General features: G+C 38.7%; 1 protein-coding gene across 3 annotated transcripts in view; it reads right to left on the bottom strand.

Annotated features, from left to right (window-relative positions):
- Positions 1–3,010: 3,010 nt before the first annotated feature.
- rorc (RAR-related orphan receptor C) overlaps positions 3,011–13,135 on the bottom strand; it is a 42,540-nt gene continuing 32,415 nt past the window's right edge. For all 3 annotated transcript variants that reach the window (XM_022196013.2, XM_022196012.2, XM_051956322.1), the window contains 9 exons: positions 12,535–12,676; positions 12,088–12,447; positions 10,569–10,670; positions 10,367–10,488; positions 8,568–8,700; positions 8,371–8,478; positions 8,164–8,274; positions 6,046–6,155; positions 3,011–5,963 (listed from right to left, as the gene is read on the bottom strand). In XM_022196013.2, coding sequence (XP_022051705.1) covers positions 5,799–5,963; positions 6,046–6,155; positions 8,164–8,274; positions 8,371–8,478; positions 8,568–8,700; positions 10,367–10,488; positions 10,569–10,670; positions 12,088–12,447; positions 12,535–12,676 — 1,353 coding nt within the window. In that variant the 3' untranslated portion in view covers positions 3,011–5,798. The remainder of the gene's footprint in view (positions 5,964–6,045; positions 6,156–8,163; positions 8,275–8,370; positions 8,479–8,567; positions 8,701–10,366; positions 10,489–10,568; positions 10,671–12,087; positions 12,448–12,534; positions 12,677–13,135) is intronic.

Genomic DNA, 13,135 nt, shown 5'->3' with positions numbered 1-13,135 from the left:
TGTTTTATGTATAAAACCCCACAAAAGTCCAAAATCAGAATCCCACAGTGGGGACATTTACAGTGTAACAGCAGCAAAAATTAAGGACATGAAGTGCAAACTTACAAAAATAAATATCCAAAATAAACCAAGATATACAGAAGTACCTAACAGAAATGCCATTCTTGCACATGCCAGTGGTATTGCATATATTTTTGCACAAAATATTTACATAAGAATTAATATTGCACAGACTATAATGAAAAATAAGGCAGTAAGAGTCTCAGACATTCTGTATTGCTTTCAAATGTCTCCTCTCATTTCATATTATGCCAGAAATATAAGGCAGGAAAAAGACTGAGAAAAAATACTTTTATTTTCTTAACCCTTAGATGCATAAGTGGGTCAACAATGACCCGGTGAGGTGGTTTTCTTGCTGTATCTTTTTAATGAAAAGTTTTTATTTTGTTGCAAAGTACACCAATGAAACTATGAAAGTTTTTTGTTCCAATTTGATCTCACTTCCAAACTTTTGTCCTGTAGTGTATGCATGTGTTCCAAATATTCAGAGGGTATAATCTTTGCATCCCCTTAGAATCTGCTATAATGTATATACGTAGATGATAGATATAAAAAAAAAAGTCTGTCTTGAGCTGTGTGATTCAGTCCAGCATCATCATAAGTTTGGGGAACTAAAGAGGGATGTTTAGAAAGAGAGCAGCACATCATCACTTATCCTTATTGTCGTCAAATTAGGCCAGGATCAAACAGGAACCTTCATTTCCCTTTTATGCGAGTCACAGATTCTGTCACTCACTGGCTCATAGGTTTCTGTTCTTCTTTCTATTTTTTTTTATCTGTGTCATTTCTATTTCATCCATATTTTGTTCTCCAAATTGTGCAAACTTGGTGCTGAAAATGAACTTTCCGAAAGCCCAAGCTGCTTTCTTCAGTCGTTGAATGAACACATTATTAGCATTTCTAGAACTACTAATATGTTAAACTTTTTTTGGCATTATTTTAGCTTTGTGTTTTGTTTCCTTCTATTTTTGTCTTCATGATGCTGTGGCATATCTGAAATAATTCAAACAGCTGAGAAAAAAGCAGAAATAAACACATTTGCACACACATTCACAATATCTTCAAGCACGTGCATCCTAATCACATTAATCAATGCATTAAATAATCTTTCTTTTGCTTTATTTCCTACTTGTTTGCATTTAAGTTGCAGATTCGTGCCTTTTGTATTTGCTTGTATGAATGCATACTGAGGTGAGATCTGTTCTGCAGGGTTTTAATTTAAGCCTGTGCAGTTTTGCTTTTGTCGTTATATTTCTGCTGCTTTGTGGGGTTTTTTGGACATAATTTGGGTGAATGTTGCTTTTTCAGGTCATAGAAAGGTCCATCCAGATCCACTCTGCTCACTCACTGTGATGATTCCGTGTAAAATACGCAAAGTACTCCTTTAAATACTTTAAGACAGGCATGTTTGATGAAGGGTTTTGTTGTTTTATTAAGTAAAGTCAACTGAACAGCTTGTTCCAATTTGGCAACCTTGAAGGGATGGTTGTAATTTATTGTTTCCTTCATTGTGACAGACATATCAAAGGCCTTAAATTCCTTGTTATCTCAGCCTTACTTTGAATCCAGGGTTACTGTGACCTCCTGTCATGACCTCGACACTTCTTCCACCAAAACACAACTCCCTTTGCAGTTGTAGGCTGCAGTTAGATGAGTTTTCTCTGTTTGCCCTCTATAGAGCCGGCAGCCGGCAGCGTTTTTCCATCATCTACAGTAGATATCAGCATCAAAGACTTTCTTTGGTGCTGATCCAGAAGCTGCAACAAAAGTGTTGGAATTCCACTGAGAGCAAGGAATCATAAACAAACCGAGGCAAGGCTGAAAATGCTCCCTGCTCGTACTCTGGTGGTCCGTGTGTTGTGAAAGCTTCAAGATAACCAAATGCAACATTTTGTCATGCCGTCGGGCTGCAACACTGCTGGAAACTGGTTTTCTTGTGAAACTACAGTACAAGGTAGTGGTGCATACACACCCCTGCAATAATAAATGATGCAAAATGTCAATAACTGCTTTACTTCGAAGTTGAACAATCAAGTATTGCCTCATCTGCATGATCAAAAACAAACACTTCAAATGAAAGGATTTAAGATTGAGGATTTAGTCTACTATCAAAATAGAGGTGAACATAATGTATGTAATGTCAGTAATGACTTTTGTTGCATTGTGTTCCTACTGTGGGGCCTATATCTAAATCTAAACTGCTAGTTTTATATTTTCCAGATGAGAAACTACCTACTATTCAACTAATAGCAACAAAATTTGGAATCATTTTGACGTTTACGTGAGATTGCATCGAGGCGTACTCGCTGCTGTTTGGTAAAACCACATATGACGTCATGTACATGAGCAAGAAAATGGGCAAACAATAATTAGATGAGCAGAAAGTTGCACTGGGGTTGTATTCTTATTCAAATTACAGGAACTGTTTACCTGACATCAAACAAAGAAGACATGAAACCACAAACCACTGCATGTGAAACATGTTTAGGAAGCAATTTTTTTAACCAAAACTTGCACACAGGAGATGAAAAGGCAAATATGTGCGTTCAGCTTTAATTCTTAATGTTTTCTTCCAGGAAAATATGAACCACATCCAGCTGACTCAGAAGCTTCTAATTTGCTTCCTCTTAACTTGGTTAGCAACAGTTTTTTGTGTTTGACAACCGGATGACAACTTTGCACGGACCTCTGCCACAATGACTAATTCTTCCTACGTGATAAGTGCTGCAGCTTCGACTCTACAAACGGTGCTGAGACTGAGTCTGGATGTTCGACATGTAACAGATGAATCATCACTTCAGAGCAGCCTGCTATGAATAAATGTTGACTTAATAGGGATTTTTCTTATCATACCATAACAGGATCCCTTTTACTTGCTTGTCTGAGCTGTTTATATTACACATTTTCTTCTATAGTTTAAATAAACAGTCTGATGAGGTAACCACATGCGCTTGGTGTCACATCCTCCAGCAGTTTATTCGAAGGTTTACATGGATTAATCTTCGTCAAAATCGCAGCTGTTCCAGGAACAGAGAGGACTCTACATACAGTATTTAATGCTGAAACCTTCTTTGTTCATGGCTTTATTCAAAGATACGTGGAGAAGGACAAAACAAGATAATCTGGAAAAAACAAAATAAGGAAAAGTCAGCACACAGAGGAAAAGATTTCTACCGTTTTTCCACATTTTAACTGCATATCATTTCTACATTTAATGCAACGTCTTTCTCAAGGAGAAGAGCTGAAAAGATACAAAAGTCTGTGAGGATTTCTTTGAACAAAAGGAAAACATTTTGCTGTAGGATTTATTGGTCGGCCTGAGGAGAAACACTAAAGACATACAGAGACAAAGAAGCATTGTTTCACATTTAAATGGGTGTTTTTAGCATAAAGTACCTGATACATTCAGAGTTTAGTGGACAGCAGGTTTACTGAGGCTGCTGAGATAGTTTGCTAGAAGACAAAACTTTTGACGCTTTGCCTGTATTAATCAGCAGAAGTGCTGGTTTTATTGCTTGATATTCCTATTTTTCCGTTACATTTGCTTCTAAAGTGGTTTATCTGGCATAAACAAGTGGCCAAAGACAATAAGACATTCTGTTAGAGGTGTTGAAGATAAATTCTAACTATTTCTATGGTTTATTTGACATGTTTACTCAAAATTTAATGTCCAAAATTATTCATATTCCTTGACAATTTTTTAAAGAAAATGCAGCTTCTATACGACTCCAGAGGCCCCTGCTATTTTCTACCATGTTCTATGCTGTTCTATTACACGATAAAGTCAGAACAGCTGATGCAGTGGTCACTTCTCCAGGAACTAGTCATGGTTTAAACCAAAGAGCTCATTGAGGACCTCCAGTTTCACATTGCTGCTGCTCACAAGACGTTTAAAGGCTATAAAGTCATATCCAAGGTCCATACCAAAAGATACATGGTCAAAATGATTTATACTCCATGAAATTGATGCAAATTCATGACAAAATGCAGCTTCTATGTCATTTCAAATGTTCAAGAGCTGTGCAGGGGTGACTTTTATGCTGGAAAAATGCATAAATTCTGTAAATGTCTCCAAAACATGTGAAGAACGAGAGAGCAAAAGAAAATTTTTTTTTTTATCAATGTATAGAACTATGTCATCAGGATACGTGGAAACATCTAGTGCCAGTGAGAGAAATGTCTAGAAACAGCCATACTCCTTGACACATTTCAAATGTTTCTGGTCATTCCTACCATGTTCTAAAGCGTTCTATTGCACTACAAACTTCCAAGTCATGACTGAAACCAAAGAGCTCAGTGAGGAACCTTCAGTTTCATATTGTTGCTGCTCACGAGATGTTCAAAGTCTATAAAGTCATATCAGAGTGTTTTCATGGTCCAGTGTCCACAGTTTGAAGCTTGATGAAAAAGTCCAAGGAGCTCCACACTGAAACATGTCAAAGAGCTGCTAGGAAGACAGACGTGAGCCCTGCACTGGAAGAATGGTAGAGGACAAGAAGAATCCAAGGATCAGCACCAAGAGCATCCTGATGAATGTGAGCACTTCTGGTAGCAACATGTCCATCAGACACTCCAGCAGACCAACAACAAGGCTGGTCTCCATGGATCAGACCAAGGAGGACTCCACTTCTCCAAGACAGACACACTAAAGCTCAGCTGGACCTGCAGCACTTCTCTACTCACTTACTGCTCAATTACAAGTCATGTCTGAAGGAAACGGCATCATGGGAAAAGAGGAAACATGGAGATTGTGGAGGAGAACATCAGACAGTCTGCAGAAAAACTGCTCCTTGGGCAGCATTGGAGCTTCCAACAAGACAATGATGTGAAACATGGAGATAATATGGTGAAGAAATGAAAAGAAAAGAACGAGAAGATGATGGAGCGGACCAGCCAGAGTCCAGACCTGAATCCATCCAGAATGTGTGGAGGAAGTGAAGAGCAGAGTGATGGAGAGGAAGCCTTCAATGAGCTGGAGATGGACACTTGGAGGAACTAAATCCCAGTGGAGACCTGCAGAAACACTGTTAGACACTGGAACTACTGATGTGGAGGAAAATAAAGACTTTGATGCTGATTCATTTACATCTCTAACACAATGTCTTACAGTCTTTGTCATCTTTTATGTCATTTACAGCCAGAAAAATTACTTTAAATCAAATGCAGTATGGCTGTGAATAGTTTAGGGCTGAACTATAGTCGATACTGTGAGTGTCTCTGGTTCTTCTTGCACATTAGCTGTTATTGTCTTTCTTTGTGTTCTAACCGGTTTGAATATGACTTTACGTCTTGTACTGCAGTTCTCCATTTGTTCTGTTGGACTCAAATGTGAACTTAAACTGACATCTATAAAGAGTTAAGCTCCAAACCTTTTAAAGTCCCATTTTAATTCGATGGGATTCTGAGTTCTGCCTCTTTGACTCTGTATATCTGACACACAGTAAGTACAACCGGACAGAATCACAACAGCACATCCTGAGAGAGAAGAAAGAATCCTGCGCTTCACTGAAAACTCTCCGTCAAAATGTCTGGAATAATCACAAATCATTTTAGACTATCAAAACATTCAGATTTATCTTTGACATGATCTACCAAAAAAAAAAGAAGAAGAAGAATCTCTGCTGGACGTCACGTAATGTTTAACACGCTATGATTAACTGAGCTCAATTTCATTATTAGAAAAATAAATTCTGTCAGGAAGTAAAATATCTACGCATGTGTGATTGATCGGCGATTGATCAGTGATTGGTCCCCGGCAGCAGCTCGGCCTCGGATGCGAACAGCTCCTTGTAGAGCGGAGGGAACAGGGAGTGGGCGGTCAGCGGGTATCTCTGGCTGAACCAGCGCAGCTTCTCCATGTGGAGGCTGCACAGCGAACGCAACACCGCCACCCTCTGGTAGAGCTGCACAACAGACACACACTGTCAGACGAGGAAAACATGAGGATGCTCACAGAAAAAGTAATGAAAATGGGGAAACGTGTACCTTGTGCATCAGACTCTCCTGGTTGTCTCGGTGTAGAATATGTGTGAGTCCAAACTCAACGCTTCTCTGCACTCGTTGAACTCTGCCTTTGTCCTCCAGACATGGACGGTCTGCACATAAAAAAAAAGTTTATTTTGCTGATTAATCTGTCGGTTATCTTCTCCATTAATCACTTAGCTATATATCCTTTTATTTTGCCTGTCATCTTCAGCTTTGTTCTGCAAATGTCTTGTTTTCTCCAAAGATATTCAGTTTATTGTCATAGAGGACAAAATAAACCAGAAAATATTCACAGTTAAGAAGCTGAAATCACAGAATTTAGACAGTTTTTCTTATATAAAATGACTTAAACTGATTAATCACTTATCAAAATAGTTGACGCTTAGCTTTTTAATGCTGTTTACTTTTGTTGTAATCCCTTTTTGTAGCAACTTGCAATAAAATTACAATAAAGTCAAACCAAGATGGTAATAAACACCTCTCCCTCCCTCCACCCTTTAATAGTTACATTGTTTTCTAACTAGGGCTGTAACTAATCCATTATCCGTTGACTAGTTTTCAATTTTGATTAATTAATGAGTTGTTTTGTCTAAAAATGTCAGAAAATGCTAAAAAAAAAAAATTGTCTTGCTTTGTCCAAAGATATTCAGTTTACTGTCATAGAGGAGGAAAGAAACCAGAAAATATTCACATTTAAGAAGCTGCAATCACAGAATTCAGACTTTTTCTTTTCAAAATACTCTAACTGATTAACCAGTTATCATTATAATTGTTTAATTGTTGCACCTCCATTAACTAAATATGAGAGCTGTGATAATAAAGGTAAAATATTACTGATGCAAAAGCAGAGATGAAGGTGTATATAAGAGCTGAAGTTAACCTAAATCATTTTTTTAATACAGTTTATTTAACCGTTTTGATCTTCTATTATACTAACTCGACTAAAAAACACAAAAAAAACAAGGTAAAGTTAAAATAAACATGCCTCTCTCTCTCACTTCGCTTCATAATAACAATATTATTTTATTTTCATTGACAATTCATTTGTAGATTGTTTTCTTAAACGACAAATTGTGTCACAGGTGAAATGTACATAATAAAATATATATTTAATCATTTTAATGTGTATGTATGTCAATTTTATTAACCAAATAGAAAAAAATCTCATGAATGATCTATATTATAGGGCGGCAACTACTTCATCAATCATTTTTATCAACAATTAATCTCTCAATTAGTTGTTAGATGGTAAAAAAATAAAAATACTGATCAGTGATGCTGAAAATGGTCTTGTTTTGTCCACAACTATTGAATTTACTGTCATAAAGGAGGAAAATATTCACACTTAAGAAGCTGCTGTAAAAGAATTTAGTGTATTTTTCATTAAAAAAAACTTTTAATCATTAATGAGTTGATCAAATTGTTTAGTTTTGGTAATTTAATTGCCAACAACTCATTGATTAATCGATTAATCGCGGCGGTTTAATCCAGAAAATCCGTTTAAATTGAAATTTTGTAGAGAAGCCACTTCCTATTGTGTGACACATAATCATAATTTATACTGTTAAAACGCTGCAACTGATTAATTATAAACGCGAGGACAAAAGAAACCAGATAATGTTCACATTTAAGAAGGCGCAATCTGAAGATTTGGTGATTTTTGTCCCAAACTGTGTCTGTGTGATGTTTTTGGACCAATATTTGAGGTGAAATGTGGAAAAATTACTGTTATGTGTGTGTTTATTGTGTGTATATTAATAAATGCCTAAATGAATGAATAAAGAAAACCACAGATGTGATGGAACAGATGAAAAAATCTGATATTTAGAGACAAAAACATGATTTTGTCAGAAAAATTTGGTCAAAATGCAACAAACTATATGGTCAAAGTGTGAACTTATCGGTTGAAAGACGATCTAATCTTCACAAAACTAAATGCTAGGTGAATCCTGAAGGACAAATAAAGACAAGTCAGGTTCCAAAATGTAAATAAAACCGAATAATTGAAGCCAGGGCATGTTTACCTCCTGTTTTAACCGTCCCCACTGAATGTCAGCATCCTCCCACTTCATTGTAACGTGAATAAAGCGAAGAATAAAGTGTGTGAGTTGATCTTACCTGCATTAATCAGCACCAGAGCGCTGAACAGAGCGATCTGCTGCTCAGTCAGCTTCAGAGCACACATTCCATGAGCGAAGTCGAACACCGCCGTGATTAAATCTCCACACGCTGCGACAAAAAAGAACCACAGAGAGCTGATAAGTCGTCGTAGACGTGCAGTGAGGTTGTTCACAAATGGTTTCACCCCTTTACTGAAATACCCACCCAAAGACTTGAAGACTTCAGTTCCAGCAAATTTCCCATCGAAGAACACAGTGTTGTTCTCCGTGTTGAAGAAGCGACTCATCCGGACAAGAACTACCTCCATGGAGCCTTGAAGGTAAGAAAAATGGATTAGAAACAGAAGAGCAAACGTTTTAGTTGTGGATAAAGCTCACGTTTCAAAGGGAAGGGAAAGTCACCGGTCTTTAGGAGGGCGATCTGGTCGTTCTGGCTCAGCATCCGGAAACCTGGGATGTGTTTCGCAAACTCCACCACATACTGGACGGCTTCGGTCAGTCGGATGGCACAGTGCTGCCACATCTCATCCACCGACTGCAAACAAGAGCAAAAGGGAGAAGAGGTACAAGATTAGAAGCTGTTTATGCGAACAGATCTCCTTTTGTAACATACAGTAAAACGCTACTGTTGAAGTTTGGGGTCAACCAGGCAATTTCATGTTATCCAAGAAAACTCACACTTTCATTCATGTGCTAACATAACTGCACAAGGGTTTTCTAATCATCAATGAGCCTTTTAACACAATTAGCAAACCTAATTACCATTTCCACAATACATTAATCATCAATGAGCCTTTCAACACCATTAGCTAACACAATGTAGCATTAGAACACAGGAGTGATGGTTGCTGGAAATGTTCCTCTGTACCCCTATGGAGATATTCCACTAAACATCAGCTGTTTCCAGCTAGAATAGTCATTTACCACATTAACAATGTCTACACTGTGAATTTAATGCTATTTTCAATGAAAAAAAATGCTTTTCTTTCAAAAATAAGGACATTTCTAAGTGACCCCACACTTAATATCATGCTTTAGGATGAATATATTGAAAATTCAGGCGCCAAAGTACAAATTAAGTGCAACATGGTTCTAAAACGAGTTGCAAACAGCAGAAACTTCTCAGTTTCGGACTTAAGAGCTGCATCTATATCTGTATCATGGCTCCATGTGGAGAAGAATTGTACACAGGAACTGAAAAATGTCATTGTGAGACTCCACAAAGATGGAAAAGGATCCCGTAAGATCGACTAAAATCAGTGGAGACACAGTTACAGCAGTAATCAGGAGGTATAGAAGGATCCATAGTACCACTAATCAGGGCTGCAGTGGTCGTCCTCCTAAAATGACTCCATAAACAGTGAACTACTTTCACAATCTAAACGTGGAAAAACAGACAGCAGCTGCTTCAGATTTTTCACAGGGCTTCTCAATAGAAATCAGGAGTTTCTAAGAGGAATAGTGAATAGAGATGACAAGCATGTGGTCTGACTTGAGCTAACATTGTGGTATTTTAAAGAGAAAGTTAAAGCAACACAATCCTTCAAGGAAAAAGCTGCTGAAAAAAACTAGTCTCTGAAGAATGTGAGAACATCTCTGCAGAAATAACCCTAACTCCCATGTAATAAGAATCATTGATGAAAGAAGTACTGACTTTTGTTTCATTGACTTCCTACTGTGGAGGCTGTAATTTTAAAATTGTAAATTCCAAACTGTTGTGTTTGTAATTTGACATCAAAGCAAATACGCCACTGTTCAACTTAAAAGTGACGCATTTCTGGAGAGGTGGTGCCGTTTTGAATCATCTGACATTTAAGGGATGTCACAAAGGGCTGTACTCACTTCTGTTGTGCACTATGAAGCTAAAATAAATCACAAAGGGCAAAACATCTCAGTCATCCCACACGAACTGATCCTCACTGTCCCGACCATTCAAGCTGCTGCTCAGGTTTCAGTGTCTTATCGCTTTATTTACCCTCCTCTTCTCTCTTTGATCACACTGGTGATCAAAGAGAGAAGAGGAGGGGGAAATTGAACAACCAAGTTTTCTCAGTTTTCTGTTTGATTCATCAACCAAAGGTAGCCTCAGGCCATGTGAAATGGCATGTTTTGTTTTGAGACTGTCTCGGTAGGGTTGCATGCGAGAGGAAGCCTGAGAAGTAAAACAAGAGGAGGAGGAAGCAGAGGGCTGGTTGGCATACTTTGCTCTGGTAGGCCTGGATCTCCTCTCGGTTAAACAGTTTCCATCTGAGAGCATGAAGCTCCTCCACCCGGTACTGGCTGGTTTCTCTGTGGGAGCGTACGATGTTGGCACACAGCTCGTCTGAGGAAAAAGCAGAATAATATTAAGAATATAAACATCAATCCTTGGTCATTTTTTATGTCTTTGTGCAGTTTGCTCACCTATGTTTCGCAGAGAGTGAGGATAGAGGCTGTAAGGATCCTCCAGAGGGTTGTAGGGATGAATCGCCATCAGATCGTGAGTCGGCTGCCTGGAGTCGAATCCTATGAAAATAGACAAATAAGAAACAAGGAAAAACAACAAACAAGTGCAAGTTGATCTGATGCAACAGTCTGCTGGTTTTCATCATATATGTCTTATAGGAGTCTCTATGAACAGCCATGTATCCTTATGTTTGACATGGTGTACCACAGGGTTCGATTTTGGAGCCACTTTTATTTTTTCTATTTATGCTTTCTGCTTGTTCTTCCTTAAACATAGCATCTCTTTTCAGTTTATGCTGATGACACACAGCTGTACCTGAGTGTTACATCCTCCTTTCATCAGAATAAACTGCTAATGGGTCACAGCACAAGAAAAAATTGATCCTTTTAAGTCAAATCAAGCCTGTTGCAAAGATTCTCAACATCTGGCTATAAAGTAATGCACGTTTTGATCGCTGCAACACAAAGATTGCACTATTTTTTTAACTTCTTAGAAATACTTCAAAAACATCCTCTATTCAACATTTGAAGACACAAGGATCATTTTACAAGATTTATCTCATCACGACTGCATTACTATAACAGCCATTTGTTAGTTTGTTTGCATATTTCATCTTTTTACACTTTCTCCCTGTATGTTTCGTCCACTTTACAGAGGCTAACAACATGTTTCAGCTTCTGTAGGCTAGTTTCCAGTATGCTTTAGCCTCTTTAAGCAAGTTCTCAGTCTGTTTCAACCTCTTTACATTAGCTCCCAGTGTGTTTCAGCTTTCTATACTGGTTCCCAATATGTTTCAGCCACTTTACAGATGCTTCCAGTATGTTTAACCCTTTACACATTGGCTCCCAGTATGTTACAGCCACATTACACTGGCTAACAGTATATTTTGGCTTCTTTATGCTAACACCCAGTAAGTTCCAGCCTGTTTAAACTGGTTCCCACTATGTTCTATGTCGGCTCCTAGTTTCTTTACACTTTCTTTGTTTCAGTCTGTTTTCACTGTCTCCCACCACATTTCAGCCTCTTTAAATTGGTTCACAGTATGTTTCAGTATCTTTACGCTGGCTTCCATTATGCTACAGCCACGTTACAGTGGCTAACAGTGTGTTATAGCTTCTTTATGGAAACTCCCAGTATGTTTTTACCTTTCTACACTGGTTCCCAGTACGTTAGAGTCAGTTTACAGTGGCTTCTAGTAAGTTTTAGTCTCTTTAAAGTGACTCCCATTAAGTTTCAACCTGTTTGAACTGTGTTTTATATTTCTTTTACCTGTCTTTTAGGTCTGTTAATCATGTTTTTACCTTTCTGACCACTGCATTGGTCTGTCTATTGAAAATTTAAATGTGACCTCATTACTTGTCTGTTTAATTTTGCTGCCTACTGAAGCACTTTGTTACTAACTTTTTTTTAAAAAGTGCTCTCTAAATCAAGATTATGATTCATGATAGGGATGAAGAAGAAAAGTGTGTGTCTCACCTCTGATATCAGGATGTCCACCGTTGTCCCCCCTGCTCTGGGATCTGGAAGTTGGAGAGACACCGGAGCTCCGGTAGATCATCCCAGACACCTGTGAGTCGGTGGGGGAGCAGACCAGGTAGGGATGGACCTCTGTGGTGTACGGCAGCAGCTCGGCGTCTCCGGCGTAGGGGTAGGCCGAGGGCATGGGCTGGAGCAGCTGGGGGGAGCGGTCCTGCCGGTTCTTGGTGGGGAAAGACAACACCGACTGGACGTCTCCCTGCAGCTGCTGCTGCTGCTGCTGCTGCTGCTGTCGGTGTCGCTCCACCTCAGCGATCAGAGAGTCCCGCTGACGTTTAGACATCCGACCGAACTTCACCGCTGGGAAGAATAGGAAAGGAAAGCAGGAATAAGCAACAGAATGCAAAATAAAACGGATTTTCTTGTCTAGGTGTGTCGGTTTCTCACCATCTCTGCTCATGCCCTGAGCCAGACACTTCTGCAGGCGACAGTGTTGGCAGCGGTTGCGACTCGCTCGGTCGATCTGACAGTTGCTTTGCCTGGAGCAGGAGTAGGAGACCGTTGGCAGCTGGCTGCGACGGAAAAATCCCTAAAGGAGGCGTTAAAAAGAGCAGGAAATAAGCACAGGATTTAAAAAGGTAACATTAGCAGAGTCAGATGAAGTGTTTGTACATAAATGCAGGACAATTTGGATAAAACGTGATGTTTCTGAAGTGGGACAACTGAAAAACAAACTATTTCTAAATTACCTCAACATATCCAATATAAGTGTCTAACCTGTATAAAATCATAATGCATCCCTTTTACACTTTAATGACACTCCATAAACTCTCTGAACTCCATCAGTTTCGGGACTTTTTTTGTTCTGTCACATTTTCCTCACTGTGGGAGGAAAAATATTGAATTTCTTTGTTTTATAAAAACTTCAAAAACCTGGAAGCAACATGTTCAATTTTTTCCAAGTGTCTACAGGTGTTACCCACACTGGGAAAGAGGTGATTCTACATACTATAGATATTTAACCTTTTACTTATTTACAACCTCCACT

Source organism: Acanthochromis polyacanthus, chromosome 12, assembly GCF_021347895.1.
Source record: "Acanthochromis polyacanthus isolate Apoly-LR-REF ecotype Palm Island chromosome 12, KAUST_Apoly_ChrSc, whole genome shotgun sequence".
Classification (NCBI taxonomy): Eukaryota; Metazoa; Chordata; class Actinopteri; family Pomacentridae; genus Acanthochromis; species Acanthochromis polyacanthus.
This window is presented reverse-complemented; position numbering and strand designations above follow the sequence as displayed.